This window comes from Pipistrellus hanaki (genome assembly GCF_964339955.1).
Source record: "Pipistrellus hanaki genome assembly, chromosome: 20".
NCBI classification, from domain to species: Eukaryota; Metazoa; Chordata; class Mammalia; order Chiroptera; family Vespertilionidae; genus Pipistrellus; species Pipistrellus hanaki.
The window spans coordinates 7580372-7603711 of NC_140522.1; the positions used below are offsets into that span (position 1 = coordinate 7580372).

The window sequence follows — 23340 nt, forward strand, 5'->3', positions numbered from 1 at the left end:
GGCAGCTTAAGGAAGAAGCAAGCATTTGCACTGAGACTGGGCAGCTTGAAGGTCAAATACTAGTTGCTCAGGTGGAGAAGAAACGAAAGGAATTCAACAAAAGGAATTACAAGTTCAAAGTCATCGTTACAAGCTCTGTATTTGAATTTCCAAAGCAATTCCCATTGTCTTCAAATATGCTTTAAAAATTATTTAAATGCCTCATTTATATTTTTAACAGAGTCACTGAACTAAGTCCAAACTCAGAAACCGATTTACCTGGCCAGGGACATTCGAGAAAGCAGTCAGACCGTTCCAATGAAAAGTGAAGCCAAGAGTTTGACTGACACCTGTCTATTTAAAAATAGCCGTCATATATTTAAGGGGGCGAAACAGCCTCTGTTTTATTGGCATTGATTTTGATGGCTATGGATTTCTCACTTGAAGCTTTCCTTTCACAGCGGTAAGAAGTAGGGAGTGAGATCCCTGGGAATAAAAAGTCTGATTGCAAATCCTTTCTTGTTTCCCCCATCCCCTAGATTTGGCAGTGTTCTCTGCCCAACAGTTTCTTCTGTGTGCATGCACACGTGTGGGCTGCGCGAACAGCTCCCTGGTGATGTTGTACACGGCACAGCTGCCGCCGGAACACGTGAAGCCCCCGGTTCTGACCGTCCTGGATTCCAGAACTGTACACGCACGGTGAGTAGCGATATTGTTTGTCACGCGGGGCCTGGTGCAGGAATCCCAGCGAGTTCAATCAAGGGAAGGGCTTGTGACACAGAATTAATTTCATTGTGATTAAATGCATAGGAGTGATTAGTTCGGTGGTGCTGGGAGCCTTTGATTATCCCTTGCCAAGTTAATTTCCATTTTGTCTTTATGCAATCAGGCCGGGCTTGCGTGTGTACACAGCCTCTGTGCAAACCTCGCCGAGGGGCACACTGACCACTCACCCGGCCGCCTTGAGCTTTTTAGATGAGAAGGCATTGTTTGTGCTCGCCTGCAATTAGTATAAATGTACGTTTTCTTTTTGAGGGTAAACTGGGACCTTCATGCTCCTTTGCAGTTGAAGTCAGAAAGGAACTTTTTTTTAGCTCTAGGCAACTTTGGATCATTTTTTAATACTAGTGGTTTTTATCCACTTCCTAATACAAGAGGTACAAGGTATATTGCAGTACTGAGTTAAACCTCTCTTACCAGCAGTTATTACTGTATATATTCATCTCTGTCTCAGTTTCTCACCTATGAAAGAAGAGCTTGGACTCAATACATTGAGATATTCATTCAGGCTGAACAACATTATTCACATCCCATTGTCCCTAATCTGAACTCTCTCCCAGTGGCTCTCCTTTTTGCCCTAAGTCAATCCCACATTATTTACCCCAAAGATTTCCCACTACTCCTAAGTATCTCTAAGTTTGCCGATTTCTGTCCGTTCCATGACTTGCCCAGTTCATGCTCACGGACACATCGTAACCCTTGTGTGGAATGCGCTCTACTCTTCCTACCAAATCCATCATCCGTCAGTGACTCATTCATGCATCTGAGTCACATGACACCTCATTCGAGAAGTCTTACTGCACTAATTCAACCCTTTTAATTCATAGCTTCCGTGTATTCTGTAATTGCTTATTAACCATTCCATAGTGCCCTTTTCAAGACTGTTGTTATTCTTTCTCTCATTTCTCATAAGTACTCAGATGTTTTACTTATCCCAAATTTTGTTCTTTGGCTTACGTTCAAAATCAAATGCTCACCTGAGCAGTGTTGCTTAATTGGTTGAGCATCGACCCATGAACCAGGAGATCACAGTTTGATTCCTGGTCAAGGCACATGCCTGGGTTGCAGGCTCGATCCCATTGGGGTGCATGCAGGAGAAAACCAATTTATGATTATCTCTCATCATTGATGTTTCTATCTCTATTTCTTCCTATCTCAAAAAAAAAAAAAAAAAGCAGAAAAAAACATTTGAAAATACTTAAAAGTCAAATACTCAGACATTTTTGCATTATTATCTAATCTATAATAATAGAAGTGTATATGCTAATTAGACTGAATAACCTTTCAGATGAAGCCCAGGCTGCAAGGGAAGCCTGGGTCCTGGGTGCCAGAGGGAAGCAAGTGCTAACAGCTGGGGGAAGGAAAGCCTACTCTTGCAGGAATTTTGTGCATCGGGCCTCTAGTTAAAATTATAAGTACCGTATTTTCCGGCATATAAGACGACTTTTGAAACGAAAAAAAGTCAACCGAAAATCAGGGGCAAAAGACCAAAATTGCACAAAAATTACCTGCAGATCTTGACGGCAAAGTAAGTCTTTTCTTTGAAGTGGGGGGTAGTCTTATACAGCGAATATAGGGCTAAACCTACATTTTAACTGTAAAATTAGGGGGTTGTCCTATACACTGGAAAATACGGTAACTAGAGAACAAGCATTAGACCTTATTTTCTTTATATCATTCAGAATACACATTTAATAACTATTTGGTTGTTGTTTTTGAAATGAATTGCTTTGAGTGTTCAGTGTGTATTTTTACTGTGGCCTAAATCAAGGTTCACACCTGTCCTGTAGAGTTTGTGCCCATCAGGCCTGACTTAGAGGAATGAGGATAATCATGTGTACTTTCTGAGCCTAGGTGGACACAGCCAGGAAGACTAAATGGAATTCTGGAGCGCTATCTATTATATATTTCAAATCACACGCGTGATTTTACCATCTGGGATGTCACCTATAACAGTACAGAGCTTTTTCAGAACCACACCCTGCAATACCTGTTGCCTGGCACCAAATATCTTGTCAAGCTCGGAGTAAGTTTGCTTTATTTTATCACTTTCTCTGCCCCCTTCCTGTCCCTGCTGTTTCCTTTCCCTTTATCTCATTTTCTCTCCCTCCCTCACTTAAGAAAACAAAACCAAACTCAAAAAACCCTCATGTATTGCTATTCCCTCTGTAAACTCACTCCACATCCTAAATGTGAATGGTGTTGATCTAATACATTTATTTCATATTATGCAAAATGATAGAATAATAATCTAAGTCAGTAAGCTTTCCAAATCTAATTTAGGATAATCAGAAATTACTTTTTTTTATTATTTGCAGAACATCATAATTGTTGAGGGCTTTTTCCAAAATTCCTGGATTAATAGAGTTATTTTCCCATGGAACTTTTATTCATTTGAAAAACAATGCACAGTATGAAAATGTAGGTCTTATATTTTTAATGAAGGTTTCAATGATCCCCTGATATTCTTGATCATTGTTATATTCCAGTTTATATTACACTTCTACCTCAAAAGGACCATCTCGTAATAAAACCCTAGAACCCACATAGTTTAGAGATTTCTGTAGACAGACAATAGCGTTTTTCTTTTTTTTTTCATGCAAAATTGCACTTTCATGCGAAGGTCTTTTAAAAGACCTTGATATTACCATGGAATTTATTCCTTTTGTTTTTTGATGAAATATAATCTTTTTTAAGTTTAATAGCACATCTGAAAATAACTGAATATAAACATGAGATTGTCCCTATTTGTTTTAAACGCACTCTTCATTTTATAGCAATACCTATATAAGGATATTTGCTTTGATAAATGCCATAGAAAATATTCCGCTCTTGATTATGAATAAATTTACATTTATGTAGACACTGTGTATGCATTCATTTTACTTAACATGCTCTTGAATGCTCTAAATATTATACCAAGAGAGAATAAACTACATTCAACCATTGCTAAGTGCCTGACCTGACACCATAAAACAAGGGCAATCAGACAATGTTCAGAGCGCTGTCCGCACTGACTCTGGCTGCCTAGATGTTCCATACGCCAGGCGGGCTGATGACCTACAGCCTTCATCACTCAGTTCATCACCCACTGTGTTAGAAGCACACTACCTGGATTTTCAGAGGCTAATCCACAAATCCACAAATACAAAAGAGTAGTCATATCAGCATCTGGAAACTTCTCTACTACTTGAAAGCAACCGGAATTCATTGTTACACTCTTGGTTTTTATCAGGAGACAAATGACACGAAACAGGTCTACTCTCAAAGCTGTGCAATCGATGGAAACCCACCTGAGACTCCCTGTGTTTTATGAATCTGTAATACCTTGAAAAATAAACAACACTACACTGTGATTCCACTCCCCTGAGTTTCCATTCCGGTTTTGCCACCAACTGTGTGGCCTAAGGCAGATTTACTTATCTGCACTGAGTTTGATGTTTTTCAAACCTAGAATTAGGATTTTTGAACTAAGTGTGTTTTTTTTAATGTCTCTTTAAGTCCCAAATTTCTATGATGCTAAAAAGGTGACCCCCATACAATTCTGTGGAGTCAGATGACATCTGTCAGCCCCTGAATCATGTTGGTGCAAGATTGTAAAGATGTGGAAGTCTTGCTCTAACTCTTTTAGGGAAATAATTTGCTCAGATTATTTTTTATTTTACTATGTCATATGTTCAGGAAGTGTACTCAACTTAAAGGTTTGTGGTTTTTTTTTTAACTCAACTTTGTTAACAAGTAAATGCAATGAACCAGAATATTAGGTTTATCTTGGTTAATTAAGGGATTATCATATATTTCACAGTTTCAACATCATAGCTGGCTTTCAAGCTGGTTAGGTTAGTAGATGGCGATCCATCCTCTCACCCAAGTGCAGCTGCCATCATAGATCATCTTAACGCGTTGGCTACGTGTCCCACAACGCCTTGAAGCAGGAGTTTATAGAATAGAGGCAAATGCATGGGAGTGGGAACAGCTTTGATTCACTCTAAACTCAAAGCAAGTGTGTCACTTCACTTGGTTTCATTTGATTTTCCTTATTGACTCGATTATAAACTTGAATGCTAGAGACTGTGTCTTTCAAAATCCTGTGTGCAGAGTCAAGCACAGTGCCTGGTAGAATCTGAAACTCAGTGAATAGTTCTTGAGTGAATGAACACTAAGCACATTGATTTCATAAAGAATCTGGGGCTTCTGTCATAAATTAATTTGCTGTAAAACGTCAGAATTGGCGACTATGTGATTTTAAATGTGTTCTTTCCATTAAAAGAAACGACACACTGTGTTGTTACACTGGACAAATGGTGTCCTGAAGTGTGGTTGTCCCTAATACAAACAATGCCAGCAATTAAAGAAGATAGCGAGACACACAAGATATGTATGGTCTGATAATTTTTATATTATAGCTAGACATTGCCTCTTGATGAACATTGAGTGTTACATATATTTCCTGGAAGGATTATTGGAAGTGACTCTTGGAAATGACCTTTTCAGAGGTCATTTGTAGGTAATCTGGCCTTGCTCTTTTTCTTTGTACTTTATTATATACCACATTATTAACATCCTCAGACCCTACTTATTTGGAAACAGGTGATTGGAAAGAGAAGGCTAGTTTTGGATATTTCCAGTAGTCATGCTTTCAAAAGCAGTTGTTGTTGTTATTAGTCATGAATTCCATTAGACCAAAAGTGAATCCCCTATTTGGTCAGAAGTTACTCATGACTCCAGGGTAGTATCATGACTTTGCATTTTGTTAAATGGCTATAACTAATGAATGCTGTGGGAGATGGATAGAGACCACCTTATTTTAAATGGCTCAGAGGCTTTCAAAGACTTTGCCATTTCAACAAGGCATCTTTAGTCAACCCCACTATTTTGTTTAGATTTTCCAAACCAGAATTGTAAGGAGCATTCAGTTGCATTGAACACAGTGGCTCTGGTGCTGGCAGGTCAAACCAGATGCTGATGGGTCCCATTTCATTGAGATGATATCAGTTATTAGATAATTTGGGATGCAATCTTAAGAGCATGTATTTTCCTATAAATAGCAACGAGCTAGCGTACTGCTCTCTCTCCACACCTCCGAATGCCTGCAACAACAATGTGGAAAGAATCCAAAACATTGTGCAGGTAATTCTGTCATTTCAGCAGCCCCTTGATAAATTCTGCCTCATTCATTTACAAGAAAAATGACCTCAGGAACTCTTTAGCTCCTTACGAAGTTCTCTGTCACATTACTTTTTCATGGATCTTCACTGACACCCAAAAAAACAGTCTTCCCAAACCAGAGGCTGTTTTTGTTTACCCCAAAAGGCACCCCCAAATTCTCAACACCAAGTACATTTCCATTCACACTCTGTTTTTAAAAATACATGGGCTGATGTCCCATAATGCAGTATTTCTTTGGGGAGGGTTCACAGGGGGAAAACCTGAGGTTATGGCTGAGAAAAAGAACAGTGACAAGTAGCTGGTCGGAATTAAACCCCGTGGAGGTCGGAGCTTAACAATAAGATGCTGCAACCTTTCCCCCGCTCCCCAGGCAGAACTCGGGGAGAAGATGGGTTTCTCTCCTTCTGGGGATTGGAAAGAAGGAACTTTGGCCACTTTCCCATGATGGCCCCACTGTCCCCAGTGGCCTCCTTTCTGGCCACGTTTTCTGGTGGATGTTCAGCATGTTGGAAATGTTTGAATCTTCCTGTTTCCAATGTTCGGATTGCTCTTGGGCTCCCGGTGACATGTCCTCCAGTTTTGAGTCGGGGTTTGTCCACAATGTCAATTGACCCTTCTTTGTTTGCAAAGAAATCTGTTCTTGGGAGGAGAATGGCCTCTTTCTTCCATACATATGCACACGCCACAGCTGAGCATTAAAGGCAGCCCAGCGACGTTAATTAGGTCCCCAATCTCAATGCAGTTCCATGCCCGGGGCCTCCGCTTAGCCCCATGAACCTGGTTGCTGCTGCCGAGAGAGTTCTCTGAAAACCTGGGCTCACTGTCGTATTTTTACCTTAGCATGCAAGGTAGCTCTCTTTGTCCATTGGCCATATACTGTCATTTGTACCTGTAATAAATTGTTTGCGATGATTTCGCAAATATTAAACTTCACTATTAAAAAAATCTCTAAAAATCAGCCACCTTTCTCCTGTCTTCAGGGACCAGGATAGTGTCTGCTTTCAGTATCAAAGGTCATTCCCTCATTATCAAACTGAAAAGCAGACCCAGGCCGAAACCGGTTTGGCTCAGTGGTAGAGCGTCGGTCTGCGGACTGAAAGGTCCCATGTTCGATTCTAGTCAAGCGCATGTACCTTGGTTGCGGGCACATCCCCGGTAGGGGGTGTGCAAGAGGCAGCTGGTCGATGTTTCTCATCGACGTTTCTAGCTCTCTATCTCTCTCCCTTCCTCTCTGTAAAAAATCAATAAAATATATTGAAGAGCAGGCCCAGACCCAAAGGATACAGGCATATTTTAACTGTTTATATTAGTAATATCTACCTTTCATGAAAAGGAACCAAATGTCTGCTTTTTACATTGTCCTATGATTCTTTTCTTCCTTTTCTTATTTAGTAACATTTAGTGCATTCTTGAAAGATCCTTACATTTCATCGTGCAAATATCAGTTGTAACCTAGAGAGACGCTGCACAAAGCTTAAGTGCAGTTCTCAGATATCTGTGTTATTTGTGTAAAGATAGAGTTGCTAACATTTGCCAGCAAATTCAGTCTAGAAATCTCCTCTGTGTCTGTCTCAGTTTCCTGCAGAAATGCTTACCCAGCAACTTGGGCAGTGAAGATATTTTTCTAATACCCTTATTAAATGATAATTTGGGGATGATTTGGAATTTATCATGAAAGTGCACTCAGACGTTTCATTTCTGGCGTTAGTGGTACCTTATTAGGCGGTGTGTGTGGTGGGAGGGGGATCCCGTGACCTTTTTAAGTTTGTCATCTGGGTAATAAATTGTTTATTACCTGGGGCGCATAAGTAGTGGTTTGGCCCTGTATGCCAGTGAGTTGTTGCTCAACAGTGCCTTTGCTACTGATTTATGAGAAATATTTGATTTTTTACTTTTGTAAATCAAATGTTGTATTTGATTACACGGTTCTACTTTAAATATATTGGTCACCCTGTAGTAATGTGGAACACATTAATTTTGTGGGATAAAGAAAGCTTTATTTCAAAGAATCCTCAGAACTCATAGTACGAATTCCTTTTCTTCAATGTCCTGCTAAACTTTTGGGACACAGAGTAAAATGTGCTTTTCCCCCCCATTTCTGTTCAGGTTTGCACAGGAGGGGGGTGCACAGTGAGTGAGTCCAGTGAGGCCTGGACGGAGGACTGCTCACCGGAAGGCGTGGCCGCCCCCACAGTGGACTCCTACTCCCCCCACTCCTTCAACATCTCCTGGACGGAGCCCCAGCATCCGAACGGTGAGTGAATGAACTCCTCTAGCCTGCAGTCAGAAGGATGATTAGCAAAGGTAAATGAATAGTCCGAATGGCAGCATATACACGGAGCTTAATTTTTAATGATCATCTTAGCACATAAAGTCCCTGAGATAGCATCTTCGCCTGTAGTTGCGAGATTGTGGTTTTCGGGCTGACACACGATTTTAGTGGCTCAAAAGTGCTCCCTTTTGATAGTTCCTGTGTACTGCATCCTCCTGTTAGCATGTTCCCGGAGAGGTGAGGAGAACCAGTGAGAATTCTGGAAGAAGGCCCCTGTGACATAGCCATTGTGTTTGCAATGACTTACTGTTCTCAGCAGTCATTCATTCTCTCTGGAGAGAGAAGCAGAGAGGCAGAAAGTTCATGCACATGTTGCATTTCCAACTGCTTTTGATTCAATAAATATATCTTAACAGAGATCACTAGGACCTCCATGTTTTTAATATATTTATAAATACTTTATTGTGCTGTTTTTAAACAATGTATACATTAAATATATGTTTACATTTACACTTGCCTCAGGCGAAAGAGACTGTATATGTTTCTAAGTGGTATACACATCTTTGAGTAATTTAGAGAGTTGTTAGCCAGTTAAAGTTTGCTAGAATAAAATCTTATTATAAGGAGTTTTTGTAATAACTGGGCATGGAAATTGCTTGACTTATTGATGGACAATGTTGTTATGTTTCACACAGCATAGGGTCATTGTACCAAACCACAGAAGCTTATATAACATCCCATTTTGTTCCTCCTTAAGATAAATATCAAGAAGACTTTTAATCTCATAGAAACTGTTGCAAGTAACTCATTACTGAACATTGAAATGGCCTCTTTTGGCCTAGACAAAAAAGAATGAAAGAAAAAAGTGCAATTTCATTAGTTTGTCTTATGTTTATTATGATATTAATTATTCCCGTCATCTCATTTTAATTAAATTTTTGGCAAATGCAGTAGATATATTGGAAGTAGTGGAGAGAGCTTTACTACTCAGAGTGAGTAGTTATCGCTGCTAGTGAAGTTATTCCTGCACTATTACAAATTTTCTAATAAAAATAAATGGATGTCCATTTGATACTTACATTAAACAGTGAAAAAATCTTGTCATACTTCATGCTCCACAAAGAAATCTAGTCCACGGGTGGCAATGGGAATATTAATGATTTATTCCAGTTGGAGAGTTGTTAAATGCTATGAGATTATTTGCCCGGTGAGCACTTGCCTTTATGCCAGTGGCTAGTTGCAGCTGGCTTTCTGGCTGCATTCGGAATCATAAGTTGAATAGAGAAATACTTCCTGTGTTTCACAGAATCATTACGTACAGTTTTGTGCATTTAAAAGCATTTTTAAAATGCACTCATTGAACAATAAGATTTTGGGGGACTTGGGGTTATGTATTAACACTTTCATCACATTCTATAGTCCAGTGTTTCATCTCATCAGAAACTTACAATGTTTCTTATGGGAAAATTATGAGATACTTGAAAAGTAATCATTTCATTACACACTTTTTTCTTCTCTAATTCTCTCCTTACTTTCCCCAAATTTACCAGCATTTGCTGTCTACTGCCCATTGCCTCGAGAGGGTTGATCTGATTATTGGAAACATTCCATTGACTTGGTCATCAAAATGCGGGTGACTATTTAATACACCCCTCTATGCCCGATCTCTAGGCTCTAACTCAGGTTGAGACCTTGGCGGGGTACTAGGTGTGAGTGGGTGGGCATTAAGCAGCCGTTGAATGCATTCATGTTTGCTGAAGATAGAGACATTAATAAAATGGTAATTGTGTTGCTGGGAGAGGCATATACGTACACAATCATACAACACACACAAGTGCACGTTTACAGCGCATCTCATAGATGTGTAACTGAGGGGGGATGATCTCCCAGGTGAGGGGAAGACTCCTCCCCCTGGCCTGCTGCAGCCTCCACGTGTGCTCTGGGAGGTCCAGGCCCCTGACGTCAGCCTGCTCATTGGTTCATAGTCCAAAGAGAGGCCCCTCGTGAGGCCGGGGGTCTTGGCTGCCTCCGTGTGAAAGGGCGTGTGGTTGCCACCATCAGGATGTGGTGATGTGAAGATGGGCTTGGTAAGAAAGGGACAAGGGAGTTGGGCCCCGTTAAGTTAGACAAGGGTCCCGGGGTCTCCAGCAAAGAAAGAGCAGTCAAGGAAACCACAGAAGCATTGTCATAAGCTAGCCTTCCGGGTTCATTTCCTGCTAACACAAATAATGACGTATAACTTGGTTGTCATCCGGTATTATGCCAACTTGAGCTAGGCAGACTTCAAGAGCGAGCAAAACGTTTATTTCCAGATACTAAGGCCTAAGCTTTGTGAGAATGAATTCATGGCTGTGTATCCAGAGAGTGGAAATATCAATAAGAACAGAAAAGTTTCAGGAAGTTAATTATTTTTGCAGATTTAAAAATAGTACCATGAAAACAATTAATTCTATTAAAATGATTAGTTCCATTTTTTGAGTATTCAGAGAAACCAATGGACTATAAATCTTTTTATGCACATCCAATATATGCTATCTTGAGGACACTGAGGGTGATAGAGAAGGTAAATACATTTTTATAACCTAGGAACATGAAGGTGTACATGTAAATATTAAGTACTCCCCTCATGCAAAGAAAGGATTTGATTTCCTGTGAACATAAATAGTAATAGTAATAGCAATAACAATAGCTGCCATGTATAGCTATGTGCCAGACACTTAACTCTCATCAGTAGCCCATAAAATAGGTATTGTTATTTCCACATTCAAATGTGGAAACTCCAGTTTATAAGTATTAACCAACTGAATTATCAAGATAAGACAATGAATTAAGTAGGATTATATTACAAATAAGATGCGAATGACTCAAAAATTCATGGTTTTAATCTCTTCTGTATACATCCACTTTTCATGGAAATGGTCATAAAATAGTATTCCACTAGTTATGTGAAAACATATATTTTAATTACTTGGACTTGTCCAGTGTCGTCTTCTCAGTGCTAGTACTTCATATTCCTAAGATCTCTACTTTGATTTTTCTCTTGTTTTAAAGAAACAATTGTGTGTATTTTTTTTAAAAGAAACTTATTTTGAAATGCATTTATTTTTAAGAAGTCACAGTGTGCTTCTGTTGCCTTTCCTGGAAAATCCCCGTTTTTAATGGGAGACCTGGTAATGGCATTCAGCGAATCACTTAGGAAGCTGCCTGACAGTTGGGAGCACACCCCGTGTAACTTTTATGAAACACCTCGCTCCGTTTGTCAGGTAGAATTTCCCCAGCACACTCTTTCTTAGATTACGCCAATTCCATTTTTAGGAGAGCATAACAGTAATAAGGCATCATTCCACAATGCAAGTGCTGTTCTCTCTTTTCCCTGTTAATTGAAGGATCAACTATTCACACAGGGACATATCTGCCACATTCAATCATCATCGAAGCTCAGTTGATATTCACATCGCCATGCTGTCCTGGGGAAAAACACACACACAAAACAAATGTGTTTGGAGCCTCGCTATGCACTAGGCATGTTATTTTTATGACACACTAAAGTGTCGCCGTTTAATTCTTACAGTAAACAGGATTCCTCCGTTTAAACAGAGATATCTCCTATTAAATTTACATCGCGTCGTACTTGAGTTGCGCCTCCTTGGTTCTGTGTGACAGCCTATCGAGCACCTTAGGAAATGCAATGTGACGTGACATGAGGAAGAGGCCCACGGATCTCTATCCCAGTGGATGCCCTCTGTGGACAATTATGATTCCACTTCCCTCTGAAAATTAAACACCTTAAAAATTCCACTGTTATGGAAAGAGAAAGGTGATACACTTGAAAATGCACTTGAAAAATGCTCACACCAGGCAACCAATGGGAATTGGGTGTTCATTTTGTGGATTATCCATTAAAGAAAGTTTATCGAACAGGATTGAATAACCCTATCCCCCTTAACACTGAGTAGTGTAATGCTCTTTTCTTACCACTCTCTTACAAATATTAGCATAAGAGAATAAGCAAGAAAAAAGGACAAAAATACAATACAGTACAGTATAATAAAATTTACATTAAAAATTTTATTGAAAGTATTATATTGTACATTTCCCCCTTTTCCCCCCATTGACCCCTTTCTAACCCACCTCTGTCCCCTGCTCCAGGCCTTTACCACCTGTTGTCTATCCTTGGGTTATGCATAGATGCATACAAGTTATTTGGTTGATCTCTTCTCACCCATTCACCTTCCCTCTGAGGTCCTACATGTTCCATGCTTCTATGTCTCTGGATCTATTTCGTTTGTCAGTTTGTTTTTTAGATACCACATGGGTGAGATCATGTGATATTTATCTTTCTCTGACTGGCTTATTTATCTTAGCATAAATCTCTACAGGTCCATCCATGCTGTAAATTTGCATTTTTTAAAAAATCTTAGATGTTTTCCTTTTGCCTCTTAGTCCACTCTCCATTCATCCCCTCTCAGTCCTGTGTGCTAGGCTGACCTTTATTCATAATGTCGTTAGGCCTCTTCTCTCGCTCTCTCTGGCTTCCTCTTGGTTTGTCCATGGGTAGGGGCAGGGGCAGCAGCAAGAGAGGAGAGGATGAAGGGAGACAGAAATCTCAGAACTTGTCCCTCCTCTCCCTCCTCCCCCCGCTTGATTCCCTCTGCCTGGCTCTGGGCTCCAGGGCCACATTCCTTAACCAAAGGCCAGTGGACCTTTCGATAATTCAGCCCTTTCTCCAGATTCCCGAATCTGTTCTCCATGTTCCCATTGGTCTCCCAGGAGTCCTAGCTGGTCCTGGCTGGGGATGCTTTATTATCATGGATCCTTCTCCCTGATATCTTCATGAATGGTCCCTTCACTAATTATCCCCCATTGTCTATTTGAGGTACCAAGAGTTTCCCACTGAGACGCTGATTGATTCCTAAATCTCAGTTAATCCACACTTAACATGCAGAATTTGGGGGCTGGATGGGGAGATCAATGAGGAAGGCTTTCCTTCACTCCTGAGCGTCCACAGCAAACCAGCAAACAAACAGTGCCCTGTGCAAAAGTTATAAAGGCAGATGTTTCTAATCTGTGATATTTAAACTTTAAATAGGAGGTGACTTATTGCTGCTATCTCAGTGAAAGCTTTCTATTTGTTGTGAAATCTTTATTCTGATTAATCAAATAAAGATTGATGACTTTTTTTTTCCTTTTGGTGCACTAGTTCCTAGTGTCAAGGTCAGCATAAGGACCAGTAGAGTCCGTACTCTAGTGCAGCTGTGTCTCTCCTGTCCACACCCGTTAAACCCAGCTTAGACATGTGGGTCTGGCCTTGGTCGAGGATCCAGCCCTCAGGTGGATCCACCTTAACCCCAGTGAGTGTTCCAAGGAGCATTCAGCCAACAGTGAGATCCTCCAGAGGCCCAGGGCCATGGGAAAGGCCCCCCAAAAGCTGTTCACCCCTTCCGTCTCAGATAGAGGCCAAACAAAAGGTTGAAAGCAAAAAAGAAGAAGGAGGAGAAGGAAGGAGGAGGGAGAAGGAGGAGGAGGAGGAGGAGGAGGAGGAGGAGGAGGAGGAGGAGGAGGAGGAGGAGGAGGAGGGAGGAGGAAGAAGGAAGAAGGAAGAAGAAGAAAATTGTCTTATTCTTTTTATCCCCAAAGCCCGAAGCATAGTACTTTTAGGTAATTGACTTTCAATAAATTTATGTGAATCTTTTCATTAGACTCATTTAAATTGCTTAAAAGGGTCAGAATATGTTTGTTTGTTTTTTGTTTTGTAAGGATGTTTTATTGATTTTTTTTTTTTAAGAGAGGAAGGGCCAAAAGGAGAGAGGAACACTGATGTGAGAGAGAATCATCTATTGGCTCCTTCCTGCATGCCCCCTACTGGGGATGGACCCTGAGAGCCAGTATGGACCCTGACTGGGAATGCAATTGTGACCTCCTGGTTCCTAGGTCACCACTCAACCACTGAGCCACAGCAGCCATGCCATCAGTTCTTTATGTTAATGGAATCCTTACATAATTTAGAAGAGAAAGGAGACTGGCAGTGGCTAACAGGAGTAGTAGAGCTGTGGGATGCGGTTGCCAGGTTGCACACCTGAATTCCTCTTTATCTGACCTTGAGAAATAGCTTGGCTTCTCTAAGACTCCATGTGCTCAACTGTATAGCAAGGCAAATAGCAGTTTCTGTTTCTTGGTGTTGCCAGAGTTAATGGAAATAACTCATACAGAGCGTGTAGCTAATGTCTAACTCAAAGATTCAGTACATTTTTAATAATAAAGCGTTTTTTAATTTCAGAAATACTCACATGGCCTTTCCAGAACCTGGCATTTTACTTTTCCCAAAGCTATTCATATATGTCCTGCACTCGAGCCAGAAAAGGAAATTATCTCCTTAGGCTTTATTTTAAAAGTCCACTAGATTATAGTCATTAGTTTTTGTTACTCACCTTGGGAATCTGAGGGCATTGAAAATTGTTGTATTAATAGATGTTTGAAACTTATTACTTACTAAATGCATGTTTTTTTGGATATGAATGGAAGTATAATATGAAACATTTCCTATTCAATTCCAAAGTCTGCTAAGAGTAACAAGCTATGAAATCTGCTTGCATATAGTGATAAGAAATGGAGTGTGCTCTTCAAATGATGTCTTTTGCTGTTCAGGAATTTACGAGAAAGTTTGGCTGTGTGTCCTTAATTTGCGATTTTGTAGTTCATGATATTGGCAAAACCAAATCAAAAGAACTACCCAGCCTAGTCACAGGCACCCTTTTGGAGGGCATATGTGGACACCAGCTCTAAACCATCCCAGTGTCCTGCTTAGGCCTGACCTTGAAATCTAGTGATTGGATGTTGACACCTGGACCAAAAAGCATAAAATGCAGAGAGGCCAACATCATGTGTCTATTTCATGCTCACAACATGTTTACATGCTTCCTGATTTGGGCATGGGGAACTCTCTTCTTGGTAGGACTTGGGAAAGGCCTGACATATCACTAATTGTGTGTGACATGATCCGGTATGTCTTTGAAAAATGCCCCTCTGTCTTGAGTAGGAAGAATGAATTCTATGGGAACATCAAAATAGGTGACTGTTCTTCTCAGCTGTGAGATAATAGCAGAAAATATTTGATGGCCATAGATATCGACATGGGTAAAGATCAACTTGGACATAAAGCTGACAAGTCTTGCAATGGATTTGGTATTGTGGATAAGGTAGAGGAGAGTGAAATATATATATTTATTTAAAAGGCAGACTGCACTTAGCCATCGTATATTCATTATACAATTTGGTTCTGTAATTGCTCTTTCAGCCCTTCCTACAAATGCTGTCAAATATGGGTTATCTACTGTGTGTGTGTGTGTGTGTGTGTGTGTGTGTGTGTGCAATCTTACCTGCACTGAAGTTGGACTCCAGTGTCATCTCCATCTCAATTCAAGCGCATCCTAGGTGCTAAAAAAATAAACAAAACTTAGTGGTTGAATTAACTGTCACAAATCTCATTTAACTTTATGCTCAGCTCATTGTCATGTGCTCATCTGACACTAAGCCCTTGTCTCAGTCACCGGCTATTTCTTCACCCAGAGTTCCATATGCCATGGGTATCTCCTTTCTCCTCAGATCTTGCTAGGAGTTAACTTGCCAGAGTCAGAGACACATTCACAAAGTAACTTTTGAAAGACTGTAACTGAGGGAGAATGGAGAAGAACCCCAAAAGTAGACCCAAGGAGTGGTAAAGCAGAGCCGCTGAAGGGTGTTAAGGATAAGAGCTGGGTGAGGGTCCTCTGTCTCATGAGCCCCACAGGGCATGGCTAAATTAGAGACTTCAGTCTTTGATGTTCATGTGGGTGGTCAGACTCGTCACAGAAGTGCTTCAGTTACATTCATTACCGTCTGAGCGAGAAGACAGGTGTGTAGCACTTGCTAGAAAGATTTCCTTCCAAATGGTCCAGATTTTGCAAGTTTGTACTTAAGGGCTGAGATTTAGTTATAAGGAAAATGAACTTCTGTAAAACATCTCATTTCCCAATACGTCAGGGAAGTGAGATATTATGCACATAATCCCAGCATAAAGGAAATTCTCTGTTCCCCAATTACGTACAAAAAAGGAAATATCGATTTAGGTACTTTCTGTTTCAGTGTTGAGAAGTAGGTCAGGTAGATCGCATTTCAGGCGACTTACAAGTTCCTTAAGAGCTTCTGCTACACATTATTTGCACATTGTGTGTGTGTGTGTGTGTGTGTGTGTGTGTGTGTGTGTATTCGGTGATCACTTAGCAGAGTGCCTGGCACATCATAAGTTCTTGTCCTTATTATAACTGTGATTTGATCCATCTTTTTTCTCTTAAATTTTCAATGAAATACTTGGTTTTCCCTTAGGTATCTGTTATTGCTTAGTTTTAATTCATTTGTGCTTTTGTGTGCCTCGTATGAAGTGACCTTCAATCAAATGCTTTCTGGTGAGCATCCTCAGAATTATCCCAGATGGTGCCCCTAGGATAAAGGAGAGCCAATGGGAATAGCCATGGTCCTGCGGGACCATTGTGGCACGTGATGGTAAATTGAAGACTCTCTATCCAAAATCTGGAAATAGAGCTGCTCTCTCAGAAACATAAATTGTACAAAGTTATCTTCAAAAGGGAAAAAAATGGGTCATAAGTAGCTTTATTAACTCATTGCAACTTTAAAAAGTGTTAATCCTTAAGGAAGTATTGATCGGGATCTAATTGACCAAAGAGAAAACGTGCAACGCATTGAAGACAGACTTTCTTTAATCCGAGGAGCTGTTTACAGAAGCGTCGGAGGAACAAAAGGGAAAGGGAAGTAGATGCAGAACAAGCAGGCAGACCGTGGGCTTAGCAATTTGATATTTAAGTGTTTACTCTTTGGGAAGAGACAGAGTTCAGACTCGGAAAGGCCGGATACTGTGATTCCACAAAAATTAGGAGTCGCATCAACAAGTGTTTGTTGCCTGGCCAGTGTGGCTCAGTCCATGAACCTGGAGAGGACAGTAGGATTCCCAGTCAGGGCACATGCCCAGGTTGTGGGCTCCATCTCCAGTAGGGGGCGTGCAGGAGGTGGCCAATCAATGTTTGTCTCTCATCAGTGTTTCTCTCTCTCTCCCTCTCCCTTCCTCTCTGTAAAGTCAATTAAAAACTATTTTTTTAAAAACAAAGTGCTGCCGAAACCGGTTTGGCTCAATGGATAGAGCGTCAGCTTGGGTACTGAAAGGTCCCGGGTTCGATTCCGGTCAAGGGCATGTACATTGGTTGTGGGCATATCCCCAGTAGGGGGTGTGCAAGAGGCAGCTGATCGATGACTCTCTCTCATCGATGTTTCTAACTCTCTATCTCTCTCCCTTCTCTCTGTACAAAATCAATAAAAATATATTTATAAAATAAAATAAAATAAAATAAAAATGAAGTGCTTGCTTTTTAAAGTAATCCTTTGCCGTTGCCTGCTCACCATACTCAGTGCCAGCTGTTATCTTTCCAGGGGTGATCACATACTACGGGCTGTATCTGGACGGACTTCTCATTCACAATTCCTCAGAGCTGCGCTTCCATGCCTACGGATTCGCTCCATGGAGCCTACATTCTTTCAGAGTCCAGGCCTGCACGGCCAGAGGGTGTGCCCTGGGCCCACTGGTGAGTGTGTGTGTGGACAGCCTGGGGGTGAGTCCATGCCAGGGGACAGGAACGAGGAAAACGTAGGGCTCTCTGCTGAGCTAGCCTTTCAAGAAGGATGGGGGCGATTTCTTTTTATAAAATTCCACTTAGAAGTTCATAATTGTCTATATTCAACATTTCAAGAGTGCACATAGTGAAGGACAGAACCATCACAACTTTATTGAAAATAAAATGTGCAAACATACAATTTTGCCTAATTTAGTAACCTAGTGAAAGTACTTTTTTTTTTTCCTCCTCTCAGATAATGGGTTCTACAACTAAATAAGTTTAAGTTTAAAAAAGTGAAAATAGCCTAAACCGGTTTGGCTCAGTGGATAGAGCGTCGGCCTGGGGACTTAAGGGTCCCAGGTTCTATTCTGGTCAAGGGCATGTACCTTGGTTGCGGGCACATCCCCAGTGGGGGATGTGCAGGAGGCAGCTGATCCATGTTTCTCTCTCATCAATGTTTCTAGCTCTCTGTCCTTCTCCCTTCCTCTTTGTAAAAAACCAATAAAAATATTTTTTTAAAGTGAAAATAATCAAAAATCTGTAACTGCCACCATATGACAATACTGCTCCACAATAATTGGGCTAATCAGCAAAAAGATTGAGTTTGCCTCATCTATTAGAATAAAATATTTACATTTTCTGAGTGTGATATAGCTTCATGAGAACAGTATTTAAAATTACATTAATATCAGCTTTTCATATCCTCGTTTCAGAAATCTACAGTACATACCCATATTTCATTAGTAGCTAAAAGATTGATGAAATTGTGCTTTTTATTACCAGTGTCATTTTTAAAATCCAATTAATAGCACGTAATTGTCATAGACTAGCAAGCCATTCTTTAGTTTCAAAACATTACATTTTCATTTTGTGCCTTTTTCTTGATTAATGAGATTTACCTTCTTTTAAGGGAAATGCTCATTAGTTTTAGATACTTTCTGGCAATCTTGACTCATGCCCTGTCATTTTAATGCACTCGGTCTTCATTGAAGAGTGCATTGGATAAATATTACCTTGAAAAACAGCGCCACCATTTACGTGTTGCTTCCTTATTTTTCATCGTACCTCCCATTTTGTCTCAGCAATTGGTCGCTTTCCAAGCTGCTAATAACATCATCTATCCATGGAACCCGAGCTGTAGTCTTTATTGCCATTAAGTATTTTATAGCTCAGACCCTCGGATGGTTACTTACTCTTAAAAGCAGGAATGGCAGTAGGCCAGCTTCTCTTCTCCATTCAAAAAAAAGAGAGAGAGAGAGAGAGAGAAACAAAAGAACACTGCACAAGAGCTTGAAACTTATCAAAAATAGAATCTGCCAATTGTGACCCCTGCTACTGCATGGGCTCCCCCCACCCTGTGTCTGGATGTCCCCACAATTTAACTGAGGGGGACACGGGTATCGATCAGTGTCCTGTGTGGATAGGAGGGGATGTGAGCCTCGTGAAATCAAATGCCACCGTGCCCTGATGGGCAGGGGAAATGGAATTGGATTGTAAAACCCACTCTGCCGCGGCCTCGTCCGTTCCAGACCCGGTCTTGACACCAGGGGGACTGATTCTCTCCCCCTGAGAACTTGTCTTCATCCTGCTTTCACTGTGCAAGCCCTCTTCCCAAGTCAGTGACCCATCTCTACTCACTGGGCTTGAACAACAATGTCTTTATTTAGAACAAGTCAATTAGATGCTGCTAGGAAGTTAAAACCTGTAGTCTTCAATTGATTTCTAAAATATTGTGTTCCAGTTTACAGTATGTATTATGCCCTTAAGAGAATACATGTGAGTATTCCAAATAGCCCTAGCTATCTATCAGAATCATGTAGGATATTACAGATGCAGGTCTTCTATAGTTGATGATCTTCTTTTAATGTGTCCGTATTGATTTAAGAAATTTATGAATCAACCTTAAAAGTTTGACTTTCTTATGATCAAATTACAATATGACATTCAACAGAATTCAGCCAAATGTAATAATTGTAATGATTGTGTGTGTACACACACACACACATAAACACACACATATATCTCTTACAAGCATTCTTTATATGAAGCTGGGTATTATAACATCTTATTGAAATAAAAGTTTATAATTTATATTTTTTAATCTTTTCATGGCAGAGATCAAAGAATAAATTTTGAGTCAAATTTTTGGTTCATCTAACATTTCTTGCTGGTAATTCTGGGTTCTTAGGAAACCTGCCTATTTATTTTTCATCTGTTATATATTTTCCCATGCATGTGGGGAAATACTATTCAATGTTTACTAGCACAGATATGTTCTAGAATCTTGAATGTGGTATGATTCACCCTCAAAATTTGCAAGTTGCTCATATAAAAGAAAAAAAAATAAGATTAAAAGGACAAATTTGAAAAATACGAAATTTTAAAAATAAAAGTGCATACACAAATTCCATACTCTTACCACTTTAATATATATTAGCTCAATAAGTTATTTTTCCCTTACCCTGACCAAGTTTATTACCTCTTATTTGTGGTTCAGAAGGACTTGCTCTCTAGCCATTTAGGAAAAAAATAAAAGATTACTTTGTCACTTGTTTAATTCTTCTCTGCGTACACAATGTATTTGCCTTTTAAGGAAACGCCAATGTGAAAAACAACTTGCAATGTATTTGATCTTAATTTTAACATGCTAATTTGAATCATCATATTAAATCTTATAATTGGGGCTTTATAAAAGTATGAAATGGTGAGAAGGAAAAACAGAAAATGCAACAGAGAACTTCTTAATTGCTTTCCTTTTAGTTATAATGGTGAATTACATTAGAGAGAAACCCTTCACCCTTTGTGTCTCTAAAAAAAAAAAAAAATACAATTAATTTGCCCTAGGAAGACCAGTTTGCTCTGGTTTACTTTCCCCCATTTAGCCCATGTTAGATACCGCTGCCATCGGAGTCTGAGATTGGGGATTTTATTAGTGTGTCTGGCCTTAGAACATTCATTGGATTCAGTTCCCCGGGGACCCTCCTAAGGACCCAGTCTGAAACTATAGGTCATTGCTGTGTCAGATAGTAAAAACCTGGCTTGTTTTCCTGGCAGTGGCATGCTTCTGCAGATAAACACCCAGACAACACACGGACACAGGCCTTTTCATTCTTTTTTTTTTTTTTCATAAATGTGTATATAAGACACCTACATTTTAATTACAATATATTAGAGTTGGGAGAATTCTATAATACATGGGAAATCAGCCCACTTATTACCCGCTGTTCTGTCCCATGCCTCCTTGGGAAGTATACTGCTTCTACTAAGCTTGTGATTCCTCAGCTATTACAAAAGGAAAATGATGCCTACTTTTAAAGGGTTGCTGTGAAAATTTAAATGTAATTTATACAAGGGTTTCTGCTATTTGGTAAGGGATTCATCAAGAATGAAACGATTATGAAAATGCATATTTTCATTGCCCATTTCTGCTCAAATATTTTATTTTGTTTGGTCATGGAGGTGTCCATGTGAAATCCAAGCTAACTTTCCAGAATTCCTTTTCCTTGACATTCTTTTTAAGGCAAGTTAGATAATCAAAATTAACAAATATGTAAAGAGGGATTCAGTGCAAAATAGTATAACTGCTAAATTTAACGTGGAGCAAAATCTGGTGTATTTATCCAGATACTTAAGGAAATGTTAAAAATATATTTACTTTGAATTAACCAGATATTTGATGATGATCGTATAATTATGTGAAATGGCCCTTAATTCTTCCACTGCTTTAGTCTCATTTTATTTGGAACTCTTTAAAATCATTGCTTTGCAATAGTTTCAACTACATACATAGACATAATGAAACCAATTGCATTGTTGTGGAATATTAAAATGATAAATTGATATTCTTTTAGTCAAGCTTCTTAGTCATATTTGTACGTAGTTATTAGACTAAAACAAACAAAAAAAAACATGACCAGGACTTATAGATCAAGAAAATTTCATAGCCTTTATCAGAAGAAAATAAGACATGTTGTAACCTCACATTTATTAAAAATTAACACTGTCTATTTCACATTTATTTTCATTATTGGGAAAATACATGCCCCCCCAACAAATGGAGGTCTCATAATTGAGAATATTTGCCTGCCTGAGGATTTCATGTTTGATCAACTTATTGTGAGGTATGGGCCTACACCTTAAAATTAAGGTCAAAATTGTCAACATATTCAAGAAATCTTTTTTTAAAAAAAACAATAGACATTTATTTTCTCCCAGTTCTGGAAGCTAGAAGCCCATGATCAAGGCTCAAGCTGATTCATTAAAAGACCCACATTTGTGAGTGATACTTATGAATTGTGGTTGTTAACCAATTTAAAGCCAGTTATTCAGAGACGCTAAAATACTCTAAACCCCATTCTGCTTCCTTACAACTTTCTCTCCCTCTGGTCACTTAGTCATTTCACTTATTTAGCTTTTAAAATCTTTCTGGGCCTTGGCAGGGAGGGATCCTTTTTTATTTGAGTGTCCTTCTATTCGAATAATTCGTCTTTGGCTCTTAGGAGGTTCATTAACACTGTGTTAATGACATTTTTAACTATTTTCGTGATTATGCCTTAGGGATGGAGTCACTCGGGTACATTTACTTTTTTATGCTTGGCATGATGTCATCTTCATCTACAGAGAGAAAGAGAGAGAGAGAGAGAGAGAGAGAGAGAGAGAGAGAGAGAGAGAGAGAGAGAGAGAGAGAGCGGTGGGGAGAACTTGTAGTCTTTGACAGAGTCCAGAAGTCAGGAAGTTAGTGGAAACAGATCTTACGTGTGTCTTCTCTTTTGCAATCACATGAACATTGTCGGTAAGCAGTCCTGACATACCTGTGGCTATCTATGCACAGCCACAGGCCCCCACACAGTGGGATTGATCCACGTACCCCCGAAATCACAAGCAACGGCCTTGGTCAGGCGCTCACACTGTAAGCGTTAGCAGAGGAGGAAGGAAACACGAGGCAGGCTTTGATCCCCCTGACACAATGAGGTACTCACACACGATGCTCCTGTCAAAACTGCTCACTTCACAGCCCACGGAGAGTCTTTGAAGATGCGGGCTCAAAGGGGAGCATGTACTTACTTTATTTGCAAACAAAAATAAACCTCTTTGTGCTCACAGGTAGAAAATCGAACTCTCGAAGCCCCCCCTGCAGGGTCGGTCAGTGTCCTGGTGAAGACAGAGGGGCCCCGCAGAGCCCGCCTGAGCTGGGAAGGGCCGTCACACCCAAATGGACTCCTGACATACACGGTCCTTCTCACCGGCATGTTCTATGCAGATCAAGGTAACGTGCGTGTAGTGTTTAAACTTAGGAGCTCGAGAACATAATGCATTTCTTTTAAAATCTTTCTTTTTAACCAGAGATTTGAATATTTTGATCTTCCCTTAAAATAACCTATAACGGTGAACTAATGCAGCAGTCAGAGTTTGGTCCCAGAGCAGCGGCAATGGCTCCATCTGATCCAGTGTTTCCCAAACTTTTGACATATGTGTACTCCT

The 23340-nt window shown here is 39.9% G+C and overlaps 1 protein-coding gene across 1 annotated transcript in view; it reads left to right on the forward strand.

Annotated features, from left to right (window-relative positions):
• Nucleotides 1-23340, forward strand: part of USH2A (usherin) — a gene marked incomplete at its 5' end in the record, with an annotated part of 394535 nt that overhangs the window by 198707 nt on the left and 172488 nt on the right. The window contains 5 exons of the mRNA XM_084868505.1: nucleotides 519-678; nucleotides 2614-2785; nucleotides 8035-8182; nucleotides 17678-17829; nucleotides 22963-23125. Of these exons, the coding sequence (XP_084724631.1) occupies nucleotides 519-678; nucleotides 2614-2785; nucleotides 8035-8182; nucleotides 17678-17829; nucleotides 22963-23125 (795 nt within the window). The remainder of the gene's footprint in view (nucleotides 1-518; nucleotides 679-2613; nucleotides 2786-8034; nucleotides 8183-17677; nucleotides 17830-22962; nucleotides 23126-23340) is intronic.